Genomic DNA, 23,931 nt, shown 5'->3' on the forward strand with positions numbered 1-23,931 from the left:
TGCGTCATGCCACTATTCGAATGGTGTGCTGAAATGGTATGAGATTAATTCGGTGCCATTTGAACCGAAAGACATGAATTAACAAAAACGGTTCTGATTGCTGAATTATGTTTAATCTAAACCTTTTCGGCCATGATGAAACGAGAACTCAGAAAAAAATCAATGGAAAAATAAAACATGTCAACGAAATGCTCATGAAGTGAATTGAACGAAATTGTCATCAAACAAACTGAAATATATGATGCAATGTAGGTAAATATCTACTCCTGCTTAGCGGTTTATGCTGAACTGCTAAGTGGCATAACTGTTCAAAATAAAATAGTTATGCATTGACGAGTCGAAGACAAAACATAAAGTAGATGGTAGATAAACATGTTTTTCTTCATTAAATACTTGAGTTTTTGTTCATGATTTCGTGTTCACCCTGTACATGAAATAAAATTTTGCTAGAAAAACAAATGCTGTTTAAAAAACTTAATGAAAATATTAGAAGCATTTAAAATTCGAAACAATTAAAATTCGTTTACTTAGAAAATAATGTCTTTGAAGTACGATTATTGGACCTGTGCCCGAACGCCAACGAAAGTTATGCTCTACTAATTCAGTTATTAAAATGTTTGAAAAAAAAATGTAAAGGATTGCTTTTCATACACAGGAGAAAAATTGATTCCTAATTTTTCAATCATGGCAGCCATGTTATATCACAAGAGTTGTTTGGTGTTTTCTATCTAGTATGCGAGTAAAGCGATTGCGATGTGGAGAGTAGAATCGCCACCAACTTATTGTAAATATTTCTAAAATACTCCTATGTTTTCGTTCGTTCGTTTCGAGCGTAGATTAAGAAAAACGATTGGTAGCCTAATCTCAAATTTTTATGTAGTTATTCAATTTTGTGTAAAAATTTCGAGTTGATCGTGAGATATTATTACTGAAAAAAAACTGTCAAACTGAAGAATAGCTTGATCGGTTAAAAATAATCATGGCATAATCATAACAACAAAACAAATAAGACATTGTTAGAAGATTTTAGCGTGAGTCTAAAAATCTTGAATGTTGCTTGAAACATTTACAGTGTGATTTTCATGCCAACCGGATTTTCACCACAACCAATGAAGTGGTGTCGCAGTATCCATTGAAACAAGAACAGATGTGCAATAAATTTTGCATAACTCTATTTGTGAATCCAAACATGTCACTTGGACAAATTGAAAAGCAACTCGAGATTACTTATTTAACCAAATTCCGCGGAATCAAGACATACAAGAAACATTAGGCAAGCCAGATGAATGATAATGACGGCATGAAGACGACGTGAGACAGCAGATCTGATGAAAAACAGAAGACCCGAAGTATCTTAAACAGTCGACCTAACATTTCGGCTCGGAATGCGGCAAAGATGACAAATGTTTCATTTTGTTTCGTGCAGAAACAGTTAAGCTAGCTGATTTATACGTATATAAAGTAAAGGTATGTAGATGAACCACTGCCGTCAATAGTTAGATGGGCCATTACCGAAACCGTCCGGAAGAATCTATCTAAAATCGTCAAACAGTTTCTTGTCTGGCAAGCGATTTGTGGTTGCGACAAAATGGGTTGGTCGTCCGTTTGTCGGATCTATCGATTGCCAGTATTGAATATCATTATATATAAATCGGTCCAAATTGTGCAATAAATTTTGATGCCATGACAAATGAACGTTCTTAGAATTTATTGTTCAGTCCTATTAATTTATGTGCATATTTTTATTACTCATCCATTATCTTTTTACAGTTGATTTATGGAGCAATATTCTTGGTCAGCCAAATGGATGTTTACTGGTAACATGTCTTAACTAAATGCATTTTGCTTCAAGTGATTTGTGGACCACTTAATTCTACTTGAACTATGTGTTCGTTTTTCGAAATTGATGGACGAAAAAAAGGTCTTAAATTGCTTTTTGGCATCTTTCTTGGATACTATGTAAAAAAATTTATGGGCCGTTTAGTAGAACAAATTCGACATTTTCTAATTCACAAAAAACTTGACAGACATGTCAACATGAAGCCCGAACGACTGATCTGAAATTGGATTCGAAAAGATTACGGTTATTACGCCCGTTTGAGAATGACAAATGAACTTTTCAACTTAAATTTCTCATTCTAATTGTCCATTCAGGTTTTGTATCCGATGGACTCAATAATAGCAAATAAATTTACAAATCAGGGGACGAGCATAGTTATAAGAATGGGTTAAAATAACGCCTACCTGGGTTTGATTCCCTACTCCGCAGGTCAGGTTAAAACCTTTCTAATCGAACAAAAAAATGCTTAAATTTCCTAACCGTTTTCTGAACTACTACATGAAATGAAAAGTCCCGGGCCTCACACAGAAAAGATGTGAATAGTTTTGAACCGGGTATATTTTTGTTGAGAACAAGCCTCTATAGCTAGCCCAATACCAAATTTCATGACAATCTATCCACTAGTGTTTGAATAACAGCTGATCGTGTCAGGCGAGTTCAAGTTTGCATCAATCTATGGAAAAAGACGTGAAATAGAATGATTTGATTACTATTATCTATTTTCGAACCTGAAAAGGTTTCTCCAGGGAAAGAAATTTTCGTCGGATGCTGATGTCATTGCAGAAACGGAAGCCTATGCTGAACGACAAACCTTTATTATTTTTTCAAAGGATATCAAAAAGTTAGAGGACCGATGGATCAAGTGTATCGCTCAAGATGTAGATTATACTGAAGAATAAAAAAGTTTCACGGTTAAAAATCGACTTCTCTCCTAAGGAAGTAAATTCTAATTTGTTAATTTAGAAATTCGACTAAGAGAAGAATTGTGAGAACAAATAGCAATCAAGTAGTGTACAGAATAAAATGAATCTGAAGATGAAAAAAGGAGAAAAAGGTAGCGATTCGCAAAAAAGGTACATTTATGGATCAACCTTTTTGTGATCGAAAAGTTGGGTTTTCCATGCCAAATTTGAAATTCAAATAACGGTCAAAGAAATGAAATACTAGCAGATTACTGTGCATGAATTAAAGTCGGTCTATGATAAATTGGGGCTCTTTTCTTTCAGTGTAGATTTTGAATTATTTTGTTGAAACTCTTCCCTTTATATTGTGGTACAACATGTTTACATTCTTGTTATTTCAGTAAAATGACATCGAAAGTGAAGTTGTGCAAACGCATTTTGTGCGAACGGCAGCAAAATCCAAATGTATTGGTACATGATCTTGCAGAAGGAAGAACAGCAGAGCTGAAAAATCGAGGCCAAAAAAAAAAATTGCGGAAAAATTTAACATGGAAGACGTAATAACAAATCAAAATAATGGCAACGTTACAAATTGCTACATCAACAAGTACAAATGATAACAAAACATGAAGGAAGTAAATGCAGTCAACACAGTTAAAGATGACTTGCGCGGGTATGCAACAGCGTTACAAACTGCTACCCTATAATTTATTCAGTGAGCATCGTCAAAGCTCAGCTGAATACCATAAACAATTATTGGAAAATCAAAGCTTATTAATGCGTGAAAAAAATTAAACAGTTGGTTGTTTAAAAATACACTACGAAGAAGATAACCACGAAGTCAAATGCAATGCATAAAAGTTGCTAGGAGCCTCAACACATTGTACCAAACGAGAAGCCAGGATGAGAAGCAACAATACAGAATACCAATATTACTACTGACAGTAATCCCAATGATGTCCAAAATGCAAAGGAGTCAACGGTCAATTTTCAACTATGCCCAATGAAGCGAGTACATAAGCAATGAGAAGCCACCAACACAGAAGAATGAGCTATTAGGAACGAGAACGACACGGAACCCAGAGTCCGAGACTAGCAACCGTTCGATCACTCCCACAGATAAAGCAACAATAGAAGCATACCATGGAGCAGGATGGCGTCAGAGGAGACCACACACACACACACGGACCATCGTAAGGTTAGGAAATTGAACTAACGTATAGCCAACAACAAAAAAATAAACCAATTGGCAATTGTAAATACGGAAATTTGTGACCCAGCTACAAACTTTAATGTTATAAACCAACGCATCCGACTTGATGTTTACCCTTCAGGTAACATCAAGCTCAGTAAGTAAGGGGGCATGCAGCGCCCTTAGCAGATTTCCCTTCGAACATGTTAGTATTGTGAATAAAATAGGGAGCCATGAAGGTATAATGACATTGCAAGAACAGCAACCTAGTCGTGAAGGAAAAACTCGTCACCTTTCAGGCAAGCCTTCATGTCAGCGTAAACGCGACGAGCAATAACAAAAATGTCTTTTCACGGGCACCGGTCACTGTCATTGGCATAGTGACAATGGTCTCGGCTCTCGATAGAACTTCGGGAGAAAGTCGGATGAACTTTCTACTTGAAATCACAAGCTCGGCTTGTACTAAAATCTTCGGGCTTCACCCGAAAGTAAGTGTTAGGAGATTAAAAACCCCTAGTTGGGAAGAGTTAGGGTGAGTTCAGTTTTACAGAGTGCGGTAGATAGGCGCGAGTCTCGGGAGTCGACCCGTAGACAGATTAAGTAATTTTTGCTTCGAGTATTCGAGTTAGTCCAGTTCGGAGTGTAATACAGTAAGCCGTAGGAGTATGCATAGTGTGCATTGTGAGGTTCAAGTATCAAGTGACCTCAAAATCAAGTAAGAAATAATGTTTTCGGAAGGCATCTAAAGAAGTGAAAATTGTTGTAATGAATAGAGATTTAACAGTTTCATGTGCAGTGTTTGATACTCATAGGCGAGAAGAACAAAATAGTTAGACACAACCATTGCTCGTGTCAGGATAGTGTTGATAAATTACGACAACAAAATTATGTGTTGAAGAATTAGTGTTGATAAATTACGACAACAAAAGTATGTGTTGAAGAATTAGTGTTGATAAATTACGACAACAAAAGTATGTGTTGAAGAATTAGGGTTGACAATATACGACAACAAAAGTATGTGTTGAAGAATGACTTCTTTTATTAATGTAAACCAGTAAATGTTGAGACATATATTCGACGAGATCACCATGGAGTGTTGTGAGTAGATTTACAAACTAGTGGAGTATGCAATAGAACTACGAGTCAAATTAAAGAAATAACTCAACATACTATGGTTGTAACATAACTGCACAGAATTTACGGTGAAAGTTAAAAGGTTCCAATTCTAATGTAAAGTCGGTGTGAAAGGTGTGAAGGTGAAATTCGTGATATTAAACTCAAGTACATGGAGAAACCGAATTGAAGAGTATTACTCCGTATAGAACTGAAAGAAACATCCTCTTCGTTATTCCTCTTCCGCCACCGCTCGGCCGGAAGCTATACACAAGAAACTTAAACTGTCGAAAAGTACCGTGTTTTATGTGTGCAAATCATTATATCAGCGCCCGTTGACTGTGCCCGGCTTTTCTCAATGCATAGATCGGCTGGTCTTACAAGCCAGTTGTCGTATGTTCGAGGCCCGACCCGGAAGGATTCATAGTGTCAGTACTAGCCATGCAATGATCCGGAAGATTGGAAGTGACGACACGTACAAAAAGCTAAGTATGCTCCGATAAAATGAACAAGAAGGTAGTAGCATTATTGAGAAAAATTCGAACCTAAATGTGCGAAATCTGGTTCGCAAAAATGAGAAGTCCAAAATCATACGTACAAAAAGTGAAGCAGATAAGGACTGAAGGCGTACAAAGTAATATAGGTGCCCAGCAGAGATGACATAAAAGTAAAACTTACTAAACAGAATCCGAATCTGGCATTTTTAACCGCAATGCGAAGGAACGCCATTGCCGAGCATTTTAGGACAAAGAAAGTATCCAAATTCATGTAGAAGTATTTGATTTTCAGGCCATATGTAGTTGTGGTCGAAGATCTAAAACATTCGTTTCTACCGGCACTATCAACAAGGATGTGTACAAGAAAGTATGCCTGCGAAAACGGTTACTACCATTTACCATCAGAACCCAACTTTCCAGCACTGTTTTGGCCTCTTGGCACTGCGAAATCCGCCCTGCACTGGTATAAGACAAGAGGTCAAATACGTGCCAAAAACAGCCAATCTACCGAACTGTCTACAACTTCACCCAATACAGAAGTTCCGGGGCTCTGGTTAAGTGGGAAACTAAAAAAAAGCAAATGGTACCGATGATTTCAAGAGGAGATGGAGAATCGTTACCGCGGGCATATCTGAGAATACCGTAAGGAACGTAATGACGGGTATATCACAGAAAGTTCGACAATTTTACAGAAAGAAGGATGCATTGACGGGTCTAAGACGGAACGTGAAGCATGCAATGGATGTCCCTCACACAAATAAGTTACAACAAAAAGTTTCGATTTGGCAAGCAATTTGTCGATGTGGAACTGGAAAACATGAAAGCCGATATAAACCGGATTGGATATTTTTTAAAACGCATTCTATTGCTAATGTTTATACTTCTTTTTGCCCGACTCGGTGAGATGAGTTATTCCGAAGATTATACATAATTCGTTGAATATTTCAAATTACCCATACATGAAACCTCTTGAATATTTGAGCTCTATTGAAAGTGTATCGATTGTTTTGAAGCTGTCCTAGCCTCCCTACTCTATTTCAGCTTAATAAGTTTCAAATGTACTAGTTAGTACTTACCGGTCACTACACCTCCAGTCTGCGGTAGATTCAACCGATCGAGCCTGAAGTTTCGGAAGTTGGCTGAATTGGTTGTGGAATTGATGGAGTTGGAAGTGGTGGTGCTGGTTGCAGTCGCCGAACTACTAGTTACGCTACTCTTACTACTGGTACTATTGGCTACGTGACTGCTAACGGCCCCGTCCGAGTGTACAACACTGTTTACGTGGTTTCCGTTGGTGAGTCCGTTTTCGTACTTGCCGTTAACTAATCGTTCCCGGATCTGAAAGCAAAATGGACCCAGAAGGTAACATCGCTAGTGGTATCGTAATTATCATGCTCATCTCACCAGGAACTCTTCGCACGCTTTCTGCTGATGAAACTGCTTGGATTTGCTCACGGATGAGACCTGTTCGACGTAGGACTCCTGGTGTTGGTAGATCTGCTGATTTTCCGAGACCGTCGCCGATGAGGTCTTAGTCGTACTACTGGTACTGCTTGTGACCTGTTCTTCAACGCTTTCAACGGCCTATGAAGGAAAGGAAAGAAGAAATCATCGGTTAAACTCTCAATTGGCGCAACGAAAGTTGTCATTCAATCAGCTTCATGCCAACCGACCCGGGGCACAGATTCGAGCACATCCGACAAGACTGTCACACCTTGCCGAAAAATATATGTATAGAACGTGTTGACATACGACAGGTGAAATGAAGTAAAATATTACCATCAATTGGTTCACATCATCATCGCCATCATCTTGATCGCCATACCTAAATGAGACGCATAGGAAACAGGTGCCGCAACCACCGTGTATTTTAGAAACCACATTTTAAGCGGAAATTTGTTTGGAATGAGCTTGCGTTCGCCGTCGCACAGTGGTTCAAAAGCGCAATTTCACGCTCTTAATTGATAACTCATAGAATCGTGGTTTTTGAGATACAGTATCTTCAGCAAAGTTGCTCAGAATGATAGACGCCATCTTTTGGTAAATTTTATTTATGTGATTAATCCCCCTAAAAGTGAGATAAACATTTTATTTTAGCTCAGGGCCAACATAGGGGCTAAGTCGCTTCGACAAAGTTGTGAAGAAAGTTATTTCAAACAAGTTTGCTGAAGATACTATTCCCGTAACTTGAGTGTAATTCAAGATATAATGTATTTTCTGAAAAGGGTGTCCAAAAACCAGTTTTTGTAAGAAAACATTTATATTTTCAATTTATATAAGTTTTTCATGTTATACAAAGTTTTTCAACTTTAAAAACTACACAACTTTCTCAAACATACTATGCTGCTATCATTTCAGTTTAATGAAATAGAGCAATTTTTCATGTTTTTTTTAAATAAAATTCTAACTTGTCTATTATCAAAAGGCGCAGGAAGGTGCAGATGAGACTACATACATATTAAACTACTTCAAAAGAGCTTTCGTACCGTGGTTGAATTACTCGTCTGCGATCGTCTGCAGGCGAGATATGTTCTTTTCAAATATCCTTGTCCTTGACATTTTCAATGATAAGGTTCATTGTATGTCAGATCAGATTTCAGTATATATTCATTATCATGGTACTTGCCACAAAATACGATATTTTTGCACATTGAAGTCTATAAATTGAATAGTTCAGTAACTGTTTTGTCACGACTTTTAAAAAAGTCGTCATCAAATCAAATTAAGTTATGTCATCTTCTGGTAGAGAAAAGTATGATCAAAACTAATTTTTTAGTTATTTTTATTTATTTCATGATAGCTGACAATGTTCTTAACCAGCTAAAAGACTCTTAGCATCGTTCGACAGATTCTTCTTGGACTGTTTTGGCCATTCACGAATATTTGTAACCAAAGGATCCAATGAAACGACTTACCAATTCATGGGATCCCGATTCGTAAGTGATCTGGATTGCTCGCGTGTATAATACTCCCGACATCTGTATAAAAGAAACTTCTTAATCATTATGAACAGAACAATATAGCAAGCGTTTATCGATCTCCACATTAATTGATGAATAGAGGATATTTATCCGCAGAGCTTTTCTATAGAAAAAAAAAAAAACGCAATTCGACATGATGATTGCCTTTTTTCAAAGTCGTGGCTTCTTATCTCACTTTCAAAAACCGTCGGACAGTTATTTTCAAAAAACGTCTGTAATTATTACTAAACTTTTCTATTTGTAGACTTCGATGTAGATAAAAACCTTTTATTGTGAGAGTTTCCATGGTAACGAATATATACTAAAATCTGATCTGACATACAATGAACCTTATCATTGAAAACATCAAGGACAAGGATATTTGAAAAGAACATATCTCTCCTGCAGACGATCGCAGACGAGTAATTCAACCACGGTACGAAAGCTTTGCAAAAGCTTTGAAGTAGTTTAATATGTAAGTAGTCTCATCTGCACCTTCCTGCGCCTTTTGATAATAGACAAGTTAGGCGCCTTTTGATAATAGACAAGTTAGAATTTCATTTAAAAAAACATGAAAAATTGCTCTATTTCATTAAACTGAAATGATAGGAGCATAGTATGTTCGAGAAAGTTGTGTAGTTTTTAAAGATGAAAAACTTTGTATAACATGAAAAACTCATATAAATTGAAAATATAAATGTTTTCTTACAAAAACTGGTTTTTGGACACCCTTTTCAGAAAATACATTATATCTTGAATTACACTCATGTTACGGGAATAGTATCTTCAGCAAACTTGTTTGAAATAACTTTCTGCACAACTTTGTCGAAGTAACTTAGCCCCTATGTTGGCCCTGAGCTAAAATAAAATGTTTATCTCACTTTTAGGGGGATTAATCACATAAATAAATTTACCAAAAGATGGCGTCTATCATTCTGAGCAACTTTGCTGAAGATACTGTACCTCAAAAACCATGATCCTATGAGTTATCGATTAAGAGCGTGAAATTGCGCTTTTGAACCACTGTGCGTCGTCGAAAACTTCTTTTTTCTCTTCCAAATAACGCCTGGAAGTAGACGATCATCATCGCAGGATTTCACTGATTGACACGTGCCAGTCCGGTCGGTGCCTGCCACGAATTATGCGGGTGACCACAAAAACTGAACATCTCTAGAAAAAAAAGATGCAGACACAAACGCGCAGAAGATAAGCTCCATTAATAAACCGACGGCTGGCTTGAGAAATGGATATATATTTTTAGATATTGCTGTACTGATGACTGGCTTGGTTACTTTCGTGGGACCTAAAATCAGAGCGTCGTCAACGAAACATTACAACAAGTGGCATCGGACGACGGTGAAATGCTCACGACGCCCCCACTCACTCACTTACTACCCCGGTACTTGGTACTGAGTCGGGAGAGTGAAAGTGCGCTAATTTGCTAATTAATGAACTAATTGTCGGTTCGTTTATGTCCTGCAATGCATCAATCCTGCCGCGCGCCGTGTAACAGTTGCGACTGAAGTCCGATCGCGTGTCGCTGCATTGTTTCTTGGCAGATACCGTAACCGACAAGCGCGATGCGCTTGACAGCGTCGGTGTAAACAAGTTGTTGCTCTGAGGGAATGACAGTTTCATTTAGGGAATTCATGGTAAGGCACGTTGTAAGAAATCTACCGCCATCGGCGATACCAGTTCGAACGATGACTATTAGAAAACTGTCCGGTTTAGTCGGAAACAACCGAAGCTATGATTGATTGTCGGAGTACAATTTTCGAGCAGAAAAATTTGAAACATTCTCGAAATAAACAAGTGTTTTATTTTCCTATACAAGATTGAGTTAGATCGCGGATACAGCGTAAAAAGCATTCGATATCGTATCCATTAACATGTTCTCGTTTTGAGATGCTTTGACTGCATCATTAGTGCCATTTATTTTCACATGTAAATTGATGGTGTCTGCCCTCAATTCCACAATCATTGTGCTAACAGGAGTTTTATGAATTCTCATCATTCATTCTGTTTATTTCATTTTTCATTATTTATGATCACTCCGACGTTCCAATTTTAACGATTCGGTATAACTTTTTGTGATAGGAAAGTTGGTTCGCTCAAACCAAATCTGGAATTCGGACAACGGATAGAGGGATGCAATCCGAGTAGATATGCATTATCGTGAATAAATTAAAGTATTTGAACAGGATTATTAAACACTTTTGAAAGCACAACGACAACTTTCCTTGACTAGAAAAAAAGATATTTCTGAGAATATAAATAAAAAATTTTGATTTGCCAAGCATTTTGGCAATGCGGAACTGGAGAACATGGAAGTCGATACATACTGGAATAGAAACGCATGAAATTCATACTAGGTTTAGCCTGATTTTGTGGAATGTGGTATTCCGTAGATTATTCGTGGGTGTAAAACAGGCATGCTTTTTTCACAATTTCGAAAGTCAAGAACTGTTCGTTAGTTTCATATATCAATAATTCCAATTGTAATGGTGCTTCTATACTAAAGTATTAGTTATTGACAATAAATATATTTTACCACACAAAAATGCTAAACAAATAAGAGTAAAACAATACAAGAAACAAGGTTGTAGTTGTTTTTTTTACATAGTCAGTGAAGGATAATTTTTTGGGAACATTTTAATGGTTATTAAAAGAACCGATTTAAGAAATTCATCCGATGTTGACAACTGTTGAGTACTTTTTGCCATATCTATTAACCTGAATTCTGGTCAGTCAGGAACTGGATTAATGTACTAAATTCGGACACTGGGACTGGCTCCCAATTCAGTTGCAAAATTCAGGTTTGGAATCAAGTTCTCAGGAACTCAGCTCATGAATTTAGTTCTAGAATTCTGGAACTGTACCCGTTTCCAGAATCCAGCTTTCGAATTTAATGTTAGAACTGAATTCCGAACATGAATTCAGATTCAAAATCTAGTTCCAAAACCCAAATTTCGTGTTTAATTCCAGTATGTAGGTCCTGAATTCTGAAAGTGAATTCAGGAACTAAATTCTAAAACTGAATATAGGAACTAAATTAACTAAACTAAAGTTTCAAAATTCTGGTTTGGAGTTTTCTTCATTATTTTCAGAAGTTTGGATATAAATATAATTTTTAGGTAATTTATAGTTTTTATTTAAAAGGTATTTTTATTCAGGCCTATTTGCGTACAAGCTTTACGTGGCCGAATTAGCCGATTTTTTAAATAATACATTTTTTGAAGTGGATCTCGTCACTCTTTTTCTAGGAGGAGAGGAGCTTCCATTTCCTTCCTGCGAGGGTTGAGGGGCACTTTGTTCGTGACTCGTCTCGTCATCCTTTGCCGCATCGGTGGTTTTGTTGTTGATTTCCGTCTTCTTTTCGTTTTCCTTGATGTTCGCAGTCTTGAGCTTATTGCTAGTTGCTGTAGATGCGCCTTGTTGTACATTGGTTGCAGTTGGTGGTTGGTTTGATGGTGAAACAGGAGTACTGCGCTCACTAGTTTCCATTGTTGAACGGTTGACCTTGTCTTTGGTTGAAGATGTCCTTTTCGCAGTTTTGGTGCAAGGTTTACCGTAGTGTGCAGGTTGTTCACAAAACTGCCATGTGACCAGCTGATTTTCATAGGTAATCAGCGTTTTACACGGATGTGTCCCACCTTGACCACAAATAATGTAAGATTGAATTGCCTTACGTAGATGCATACGTACCACTCGCACGCCATTCCGGATACCGGGGAAAAATTCCGTCATACTTTCCTTTCGATGGAAAGGACTTCACCGCACTGCGACATATTCTCCCGAACGTACTGATCGGTGACCTGCGGGGGGAGGTCATGCACGCGTACTTCTATAGCACTGTCCACCATGTGCACAGGGATTTTGTATTTAATGTTATCACACTCACCGCTGTGCACCTCATTGTTAACCGAAGCGAATGCAATTGCATGTCTTTCACGTTTAAACATAATGTACACACAGTTAGACGCTTTGTTAAATTGAATCTCACTTACATTATTAGCGTCTAGATGCATTCGTTCTTTAAGTAAGATTTCAATTTCATTTGCTGCTGGTCTAACTTTGCAACGCTTGAAATCTATACAAATTGAATTTGGTCTTGCAGGCCAAGATTCCGGCTTTGTTAAATCGTATTTGACCATTCCGTACACTCTATTGTTCACTGCACTGTATTGTCTTTGTTTCTATCGTCTCGACCGTAAATGATTCTCGACTGCGTCGTGTGAGATGCGAGCACGAACTGGTAATTTATAGTTGTCTCACACTGTTGAAAATCTAATCATGAATTGCTGGTTATAGTTCTGATAGTATGGAGACAGAATTATGTTGTTGCGTTTAGTACAAATCGAGGTATTCACGATTAAGTTTTAACCATTCGTCTACAGGACGAATTTCGAAATGGCGTCTCATAGTAAAGTAAGGCGTATTCACGTCAAAAAAGGTATCCTCTACTTTCGTAAAACGATAGTGCTTTTCCCTCAGATGAATAAATAAATCTCATATGAAAAAAATCCCGTTGCAAAATTTTAGCTCAATCGGATATTGATAATAAAGTTTACAATTAAAGTTTGAAAGCTTTCGATCTTGAAAAATCACCGAAATCGAAATACATTTTTATGCGTCATTTATTCGATTATATCTCTGCGGCCGGAATTGTCTGCCATGATCTATTCACACTTAGTCCGTGATCACATTGAAACTCTTAAACCAGCCTAAAATTGTCAAATTTGTTGAGTCATTATCGAGAAAATTAACGAAATGCGCCTTGTCGGTTACGTCACTTATACGATTATTTTTCCAAAACGGAATGTGGCCGCCATAAACCATTTAAACGTGATCACTTAGCTTTCAAATAAGCTCAGGTTTGTCGAGATCGATTGAGTTTTCTGGGAAACATGTGCGAATAAATAAAATCAGTTTGTCACTTATTCGATTTTATTTCAAGAACCGGAAGTGTGTGTGTCGTAATCCAATGGAATTAAGTAGCTTTCAAATGAGCCTAAGTTAGTAAAATTCATTAAAGCATATCTGACAAAACTGTACGAATAGGAAAAGGCACGGTTAGTCGGTTACATCACTTTTACGATTATATATAGAAACAATCGGAAGTAACGGCCATTTGCTCTTCCAAGTTGAAAAATGACCCAACAGTAGCGTTCAAAGTAGTCGAAGATTGTTGAAATTCTTCGGGCGACACACACTGGCATTTCCGGTTTCGTTGAAGTATGGCTTGTAACACTAGAGGTTTCCGGGACTCAAAAATTCGATTTTTCCAACAATTATGTATCCATTTATGAAAAATAGTTAAACGATAAAAATATACCAGGTACGAGTATAGGGTTTTCCATCATGACAACGCTCAGCCACCATGCGATGGCTTCGGTCGAAATTTTGTTTTTATATGTGCAGAAGGAACCCTACCGCATTCGCGGTAAGAGAACTCTTCTATCGATCGCATCAGACCGCTCTTGCCGGAATACGATTCACTTCAGTAGCTAAAATTGAAAATTGTCTCTAGTCTTTCTCGGGTCAGAACATTAGCAATTTATTTTGGCCAGATTGATAAAAAAATGGGTTACAGTATATTGTATTGTATTCCTTTCTAGGATGTCATTAAAGCAATCTCATCGTTCACAGAAAATTCGTGAAACTTACATGGACAAATGTCAAGATGGACTCGGATCTAAATGAACGATATACAAAAAGATCAAGATAATTACATTGTATATAAATTCATTTAAGAATCCATCTCTCATCTGTAGCAAAAAAATGTATTCTTTTCTTATATGTGCAAATCCAAGCATATAAAAAAGGACTAATATTACTACACATGATCGGGTCTGTCTGATGGTTTGTTTTGGAATGGGGCGCTTCATACTCGTTACGAACCTAGCGATAATGAAACGCAATTTTTCCCGGTGGAATGCGTGTAGATGACTCTGCTTACAGGGCTGTTAAACTACTTTTCACTTGCTTTCCAGTAGGAAGTTGGATGGATGAATTATATCAATATTTCTGTAAGTCAACTGACGTGCTCAATAAATTCCTTAAACTGATGGTAACTTTCATCAATATTCCATTTCATACCACAAAACACCTAGTAGTTTGAGTGCATGATAAATATGATGTCATCTAAATGCACTGAACCAAATGTATTTTAATTGTATGTATTTCAGGTATCTTCTGGTCACATGAACGGGTTGGCAGAACCAGCAAACGATCATTTTGGATGCGGAATATTCCACTGGATAGGAGGCATATCCAGTATTTTCTTTACACGGATTCAAAGTGAAAAATTTCCATTCTAAGGGAGTTGTATTGGTTGTGGCAATGGAACGGCCACGTACGACTGGAAGGAAAACGACGCGGAAAGCACAGTGAATGATGTTCATCTTTGTGTGTGTGCGGTTAAATTTTGAAAAATCGTGTTTAGTGCAAGTCTCTTGGCTCTTGGCTGGCTCAAGTCGCAAATATAGAGTGAATCTAATGTTTGCAGTGTAAATGTTGCATAGTATCCACCAAATTATAAAGAAAATTTCCGGAGATCTCATCCACATCGTCAGTAACACACAAATGAGAATTCTCTGCATGGTCAGGATCATGTTTATTTCGAGACACAAGCACCTACAGTGCAAGTCCTAGGTATGTCTGGACAAAGTTTTTCCTTTTTACAAAGTAATTTATCACACAAGAACATGAAAAAAAGTAACAGAAAAGAGTGTTCCTCTCACAACAAAAGTATTCACGGAATCCGTAGCGCTTCACGTGAAAAACCGTTCGCTTAAATGTGAAAACTGCGTGCCTATCTTCAAAAAAATATGGCAGACATTCGACGTCCACAAACCGTAAACCTAAAAAGTAGCTGCGATAAAGTCCAAAATGCTGACCAATGCCTTGCAAAATACCCGACGAAAATCTTTTTGGTGTATCAAATGGGGTGGAAATTTAAGTTTATTTCGATGTAACATTCCGCTAAATTTGTGGAATTATATACTTTGGATTGTAAATTTAAGTCAATTGCGATACTTCTTTTATGTGCATCTAACGAGATGCAAATTTGCATGTTTTTTTATACATGACGCAATTTTACATGACATGAATTGCAAGAGAAAGGCATTATAACACCACTAGATGGATGAGGAAGAGTCGTTTTTATTCGGTACGGATCCCCCGAATAACAAAAATGGGTGAGTGGGTAATGTCAGAAACATAACCGGATGTCATGAATACGATCAAAATGGATCGTTCATATTCTTTTATGTTGAAGAGTTTGCATTCCGGATTCTGGAACCGAACTTTTGAGTCAAATTCTAGAGCTGAATCCAATATTGATGCCAGATTCGGGAATTGAATTCTGAACATGAATTCGGCAACTGTGTTCGAGACCTGAATTCCAAATCTTTAAACTGATCACTGAACCTGTTTTGGAACTGAATTCGAGACCAGCAATTCTGAATTCTGGCTCTACACTGAATTATGAACTTGAATCCTAGTACTGACCTCTGCACCTGGATTATGATCCGCAGCTGAATTTTAGTCACAGAATTCCGTTTTGGAATCAAATTCTAGACATGCATTCTGATCTAGAACTCGGAACCTAGACTGTGGAATACAGTTTGGAATTGTATTCTGGAAATACGACTTAATTTTTTATGTGAGTTCTGTTACTGGATTGCGGCTGAAGTTCCCGAATTTTAGGCTCAGAATTCTTAATCTGAATTTCGGACAGGAATTTTGGGACTGAATTCTGGTTTGAACCTGGATTTTAGTTCCAGAATTCAGATCCACGGCCCAGGTCTAGAATCAAGGTCTTGATCTCAGATTCAGGATCGGGTTAAAAAAAAATGCCGGCTTAAAATCAAGTTCTGAAATTCGGCTACAGTTCTAGAATTCTGGTTCTGAAATTGGAGTCCGGATTCTGGACGAGGAACAGAATTTTAGATCTAGTTTCTGGAAATTAAAAAAAAGGTGGGAGGATTATGCCAGAGACATAATTGGATGACGTGAATACGAATAAAACTGACATGCTGGACATGAGGAAACATTCGAATATTGATAATCGCATATGAGTAAGTAAGTCGTATTCACGACAAAACAGGTCTTGAATTGTAAAACTAAATCTTAGAAAAAAACCATAGAATTATATCCTGCTGTTAACTGAACAAGCAAACTAGAATGAATGAAGTATCAAATTTTTACCTTCAATGTCTGACAAGCATTTTATAAAACGTTAATTTCGAGTTATTTGAGTATGTCATACAACTTTTGATACTATTTGATACCATATATTTCATAATAAATTAACTTTGAATTTTTTGTGGTTAGGTCATACAACTGACAATTTTATAGTAAGTTACAGATCATATTTCCGATGACATGGGGCAAAAATTAAGTTGTTACGTTAGATACAACAAACGATATTCATGATTAAAAACATCACTCTCCCTGAAGGTAAATTATGAAAAGGCGCCCCATAGTAAAGTAAAACGCGATAAAAACAAGACTTGTATCAACTTTGGATGTGATGAAACACTATTAAACGGACAATCTGATTGAACAAAACTCCTGATTATTACAAATTTATATATTTTTGGTCGGTCTGTCGCTAATTTCGAATATAAACTGAACTTTCTTCGTGATGACTTTATGTCATAACAAACAAATTGATCAATGTTATGTGTAATTGTAAGCTGAAATAAATCCTGCTATGAATTGTAAACCATTTTTTGGCCAATATTTAAAACGATTGTAGAAAAGTGCCTTATGTGTACTCTGCTTTACATCGTTAGTACGTTTACATTGCAGTCATGCTTTATTTGATCCAGCGTACGATGCTGAAGGGCAATTCCATTGACATTCCTTCACGATTCATCGAACTGGGTGTGGGGCCACTGGACACTGAAATAATCAGGTCAAGGTCAACTGTCAATGACATTCGTAACTCGGTGTCGATCGATCCCCGACCGAATACCCGGTGACTGTTTATGTGTGGAAAATTTGTGAGTGAATCTGAATTCACAAATTAGAAAATAAACGACCGTCTCGAAGATTTATGGTAAATGATAAAAATTCCCTCGTGCACGCGCGCACTGCTTCTTTTAGAACGCCACCGAATCGAAGTGGTGCCGAAGTAGGCGGCAAAATATTCCTTTACACTACACTCGCCTCGTGTCACTTTTCGCTTGGCATCGGTTGATGTCGCGGCGAAGTTTTAATTAGTGGGTTTTCCCTGCTGACCGAGTTCGCCCAGGTCGGATGCAACTGGAGCGCAAAAGTTCGGGTTCCTACGTGAACGAAAGAGCTTTAACGGCTCACACAATTATTTCTCGTGCGTCGCCTGTATTGTAGAATTTGCCGAGGATAGTTTTGAACACGGTAACGACTCCACCCAAAACAGCATCTATGCATTTGGGAATGCATGAAATTTGCGCAATTTTTGTGACCCCATTTCTGGACGGACGTTATTAATGAAGTTTTTTCAAGGAAGAATTTTCCCTGCCATCTGTCTGTCTGCTGCTGGGGACGTAATATATGGTGTTTGTTACGGGCATGGTTACGCTGAATCTATTCAACTATTGCGTAATTTGTGCTGTCATTTGTCTTTCTCTCTTGCGACGTTGGTTGACAGCTAATCGCAATCACCATTGAGTGATGCGATCTGAATGGAGCAATTTACAATTTGGTCTTCGGTATCGTTTAGCAGCACAGCCAGAATTAGAAGACCCTGTGAAGTTGGGATCAATTTAGTTTGGGATTTTCTCTTCCTCATAACAGAAACAAAATGTTTTTCAAGTGATAGAACCAAGACCAACTCTGATCGAAGTGGCCGAATAGGACCAGAGAAAACTTGAAATGATTACTAGCGGCACCCAGAAGTCGCGCTCCGTTGGATGCGAGAAATCAACACCGATTGAATGGACACTAAATCCTCCTTCCTTTGGCCGATTTTTGTGTGTTTGTGAACGCAAATAGAAGCATGTTTTATTCGAAAATAAACCACTCTGCTTACGTTAAGCCATTAATTTTTCAGCCCTGAATATTTTTTTCTCGTTCTTCCTATTACTGAATGGGTTTGGATGGTTGTTAACCGAGATTAGTACGATCGGGGACATGTTTATGTGTTGTGCATTTGGTCACAATCAAAGTGGCTCATCCTGTACTTAGTAAACAACTTTTTAATGCTTTATTTTTAGATCACATGACTGCCAAGTTTTTTTTTCAGAATATTTTTAAAAATTAGAAAAACATTGTGATTGGATTTCTATGCTTGAAAAAATTCCAATGTTTGGTTTGCTTCACGGCGACTGTGCTGAAGCACGCGTCCGCATTGTTGCTCAGTATAAAGTAGTCGCGACATACTTTGTTAGGAAAAAAACCTTCCGGCATTTCACTATAAATCTTTCACAATCCCTAACAAATTTTCGACTTATGTCGTTTTCGTTTTTAAATTGCACTACACTGGTGTAGCGAAAGCTGCACTGAAACCGTTCGTTTTTACCAATTGCACTACACCAGTGCTACACTTTTTCTGCACCGATGCCACTGGTGTAGCACTCATCAAAAGTTTGGTGTAGCTCTGTGCAATGGAATCGTCTATTGTAGTCAATGGTTACTGTTTATGTTTTCGTCATTTTTGTTCGTTTATTAATACCTCAGTGTAGCACTGCACCGGTGTAGTGCAAATTAAAAACGAAAACGCCATTAGAAAACCGAGCCGAATCAAAAAAAAAGTCCTGGCATTACATTCTTTTTGTGGAATTTGGCCTTTCTGTTTCAACAGACTTCGCAGCCGATTCTTAGTGTACAGAATCATTGCATGGCTAGTACTATGGATCCTACTGACACTAAGAATCCTTCCAGGTCGGGGCTCGAACATACGACAACTGGCTTGTATGACCAGCGTCCTATGCATTGAACCGCCAACCCGAGCCGAATCACTGGTGTTAATAAAATCGACACCGAAACAGAGAGAACACCTGGCCGAACTGACTAACAAATTGATTTGGTCGATTTCCAAACGTGTGACTGTGATTTACTGATCGATATTACCCGAAAGCGCCTCTCATCGCACGACGGAAACATGACAGTTCGTTACACCCTTTTTGAATACATCCGACTAACATCGAAATCCAAACACCGACTGGATCCTATAATCCTACTAAACTTCAGTGATTCCACTGTGTTACGAATTCCACTAGCGGTATATTTGTTATTTTTTTCTTCGTGAAGCTGAAATCACTTCGTTTCAAAAACAACATTCCACCCACCGTCTGTGTTTTTCTAACTTTTTCGGCTAGCTCTGATGTGGAAAAATCTCCCGCATCGTTGCAGCTAAGTTAATTGAAAACTGCGCCGAGTGGCCGCGGAATTTCGATGTCCCCAAGCATGTACGGTTGGCAGCGTTCGCAAAAATGTGCGATACTCGCGACAGAACACGGGTCAGGGCAAGGTTTTTGTTCAAAGGAGAAAAAACAAAACGAACAAACTTGCCCGCATCGTTCAAACGATCCTGATTTTTCGCTTGTTTTGTCCTCGATTTGGGCGAGCATCTGCCCTCAGCATCAGCTGGATCGCACGGAATGTTCTGTCGTTGGCGGAAAGAATCTCGGGGTGCTGCGTATTATTTTCGCACTCGATATAAATATGATTTTGGTAGCCGAAAATGTGCTAGCTGCTTTCGTTCCGAGTGACTTCAATCAACACGCTCGTTCGTTTGCCTTAATGGTGTTTATAAGATGCGTAACATTTACGATGACGAACGAGTTTGGAAGTGATATTGATGGATTCCGGGTTCGTTCGTAAATCATGTCGGATGCAGCTTCAAATAGTTCAACTTATGAGTAGTCATTCCGGGCAACCTGTTTACGCGTTCAATTTCAAACAGATTGACGTTTATGACCTCCGGCAGTAAAAATGTTCGTCCTGTGTGTTGAATCTTGAGGACGAGGTTACTAACAGGAAGAAAATGAACGAAAATTTTCGAATCGATTTGATGGACTGAATGATTTTGTTTTAATCTGCGATCAATGACGAAAATTCATTTGTAGTGTTTTCTTGTATTATTTTCATTTATATTTTTTCTTTTTTAGGAATGAAACGTATCACAGAATAGCTTAGGCGCTTCGATCTTACGGGTCAGAGGTCAACTGATCATGTCCTGAATTACCACCATCATTCCGGTTAATCAAATTAACATCCCTGTTTACATTTGAACGATTTCCTATCACACGAGTCGTACCACACAAAAAAGTAGAGATAAAACTTAAAAAGAAATGCAAATTTATTGTTTCAGGATACTGTGTCCATTTGATGTCTAGGAACAGGTGAGTTGACAGTTGAAATTAATAAATTAGGAATTCTAACTGACGAAATAAATTATAAACAAATAAAAAAAGTCTTCAATTCGACTCAAAGTTAGGAATTTGTAATACCGCAAAACGCGACTTAAAATTACTGATAGTACTGAACTTTGATACTAAATTTCGTGATGAAGAACTGTTAACTTACCCGAGCAGGGTATGGTGATAAGCTTGATACAGGAAAATGCGTTAGTTGCTAACACGTAATATAAGAACTAGTTATGATTCCAATGGCTGAATATAGTCGAAGATAACAAATTTTGATATCCATCTGTTAACCATAATCTGAGTGGTAAATTACAGCCTTTTTTATGAAATACTTGGTAGTTGCTGAGTATAGCGGCCCTTACACGAGTCATTAAAAATGTCATTACTAAAAAATAATATCATTTTAATAAACGTGTAATGGTGCAGTAATGATTCGATTTCTATCAAATTTGAAATCATTACTTAGTCATCATCAAAAATGACAAAAATAAGGCTCGTGTAAGGGCCGCTTATATTTATAAGGCTTATGAAGGAACTAGTCAGTAACAGGGATTTCTCGATAGATTTGTATTTGACAGAGCATGTAATAATTTTTCAGAACGAACTATATCATTCAAACGAGAATCACTTGAGCTAGGAAATGTTAGCTATGTAAACGTTTTTTATACGAAAAGCTTATATGGAAGAAAGCTTCCGAGTGAAATATATCCAACGACTGATGAACAAGAATCTGCCAGATAATTTGGAAAGCATACGGTAAAAGTGATTACAAACTAGGCCAAAATGTAACATTTTAAAATTTGAATCATTACAAATATATTAAAATATTTATTCAATGAATGTATTTGGAAACAAGCATCATGTGTAGTTTAAGACGATTAAAACATAAAAAAGCAATTTAACGGATTTCCGTCTTTGAGAGTTTAACTTTTCAAGAGGCTAGCAAAAGTAGTTAAACGCAAATCTGAAACTGTTCTTGGTTCGTTACAGACCTATCAACTTTTGTCATTATTTTGACAGTATTTTTAAGATTTTTGTTGCCAATTTTTTCAACTAAGTAACTAACGTATCTTCAATCCAGTGGCGTGCCTTGGAAAATTTGTGCCCGGGGCTAAACTTGATTTGCAGCCGCCATCGTTGGTTTAGTGAGCAAACAGAAAATGTCCTAGAATCCATCTCTAGAAGATCGAACAAAAAAAGTCCCAAGACTAGACTTACCCCCACCGCCCCCCTCTCTTTAAAAATGCTGCATCTTTCGCCCCACTCGATACGCCATTGCTTCAATCATCGAACTGTATTACTGAAATAAAATAAAACCTTTTTCTTGGTACTTCATTTTGCTCGGGGAACATTCAATGAAAGTCGGTGACTAAATTTCATTGGTTCACCGATTCCAACAGCTTGGAGAATACGGCAAACAATTATCACTTTAAAAGGCCCTAACCGGATTGATTTTAATTCGAATATAACTGGCACACTTCATACATATATCATTAAACTTTAAACTAAGTTTGTGTACATTTCATTAAATCATTTACATTCAATTTTAAACTTGCACTATTTAAAAAAATATTCTCACAAAGCACATCGAAAAGGAATAACATTACTTCCTTGTGATAACGGTGGTTCTGAACAGAATATTTCATGGTGTCTAAAATGCTGGAAGTCGACTAGTTGGATTCAATTTTCGACGGACACCGCTGACGTTCGTTATCTATTCCCTGACCTGTTTTGCTCGAATATTCGGTTGTTACTGCGAGCAATAAGGATAACTCTCGGTTAGGGGGTGCATTATATAGTGCAGATTTGTTCGAGTCACGACATCGAAAATATCTTAATGTTAATACATCGTAGTTGTATTGCTTCTGTTTGCTAAAATCGATTGCTATATCTGTTGAAACATAATCGAAAACTCCCGCATAGGAAATGTAACATCAAGACTTGCCTTATGCCTAAAACAGCCTCCGCAGAGCTGACAAATTAGTTGAGTTGATCATAATTGATTATTAGTACTATCGCAATCAGTTCAGATTCAATTTATTGTTCATTAAAACAATCAAATAGATCTGGTCGCAGGCATATCCAACGAATGCACAGCATTGGATCCACAGATTATAGATTAAAATTTTCTTGTGATATAAAATTGAACACCAGCATACAGTGGAATTCTGATCAATATTTAGGTTCTCGTGATGGCGGATTAAATATTACAAACCAGTTGTATGCTCGAATCGACCTGGAAGAATTCTTAGTATCAGTAGAATCGTATCACCAGCCATGATGCAACGGTTCAATACGCTATGAGTCGGCTGCAAAATCTGTTGAAACAGGAGGCCAAATTCCACAAAAGAATGGAATGTCAAGGAAAATAAAACAGACTGGTTGCGCGGAAGAACTTTTAAAATTTCAAGCTCACTGTGCACTTCTACCGATATAGGCGGGGCTACAAATATGTATTGAAACAAAAACCGCAGTCCATGTGGATCGATTTATTGGATTTCAAAAGAACTGATTTATGTTAAACAAATATTAAATGCGTTTACTTCTTATGGTACATGAAGTAAATCGGATGAATACTCCACACGTGTTCAGGCTTTAAAGATTATTTCGGTGTCGATTAGAAAATTTGAATGGAAGAAAACATCGTGGTCCGTTATTTGGGATCGGTTTATGGTCCTTCAAAAAGCGAATAAATTAATCTCTAGAAAATTTAACAATGTAAGGCATGCTTCTCGAATAATCTGCAGTGACTGCAAGCTGCTGATAAAGTGCGAAACAAAAACCATAGAGAATCGAATCATAGCTCTTCAAGGAACTGTCCTGAAAATTTGTTTTCCGCGTTACGTAATTCTCAAATATTCCCTTCTATATCTAAATATTCACTAATATTCAGTGTCACCTCAAAGAAAACGAAATCCCACGCACGAGACTTGTTTGTTTCGTTTTGCTGATTTACTAGCGAAATTGAGGATTCCGCGAAGCATGATTCAGTTTTGAAATGAGCACATTGCTCGATGAAAAATTTAAAATTTATTGAGCGATCATTCACTGTTATGGTGATTTAACCA

At 37.5% G+C, this 23,931-nt stretch overlaps 1 protein-coding gene across 13 annotated transcripts in view; it reads right to left on the reverse strand.

Moving 5' to 3' along the window:
- LOC131436975 (filamin-A) overlaps window positions 1-23,931 on the reverse strand; it is a 165,953-nt gene that overhangs the window by 41,698 nt on the left and 100,324 nt on the right. For all 13 annotated transcript variants that reach the window (XM_058606051.1, XM_058606058.1, XM_058606018.1 and 10 more), the window contains 2 exons: window positions 6,949-7,128; window positions 6,621-6,882 (listed from right to left, as the gene is read on the reverse strand). In XM_058606051.1, the coding sequence (XP_058462034.1) occupies window positions 6,621-6,882; window positions 6,949-7,128 (442 nt within the window). The remainder of the gene's footprint in view (window positions 1-6,620; window positions 6,883-6,948; window positions 7,129-23,931) is intronic.

The sequence above is a fragment of the Malaya genurostris genome, chromosome 1, assembly GCF_030247185.1.
Source record: "Malaya genurostris strain Urasoe2022 chromosome 1, Malgen_1.1, whole genome shotgun sequence".
Taxonomy (NCBI): domain Eukaryota; kingdom Metazoa; phylum Arthropoda; class Insecta; order Diptera; family Culicidae; genus Malaya; species Malaya genurostris.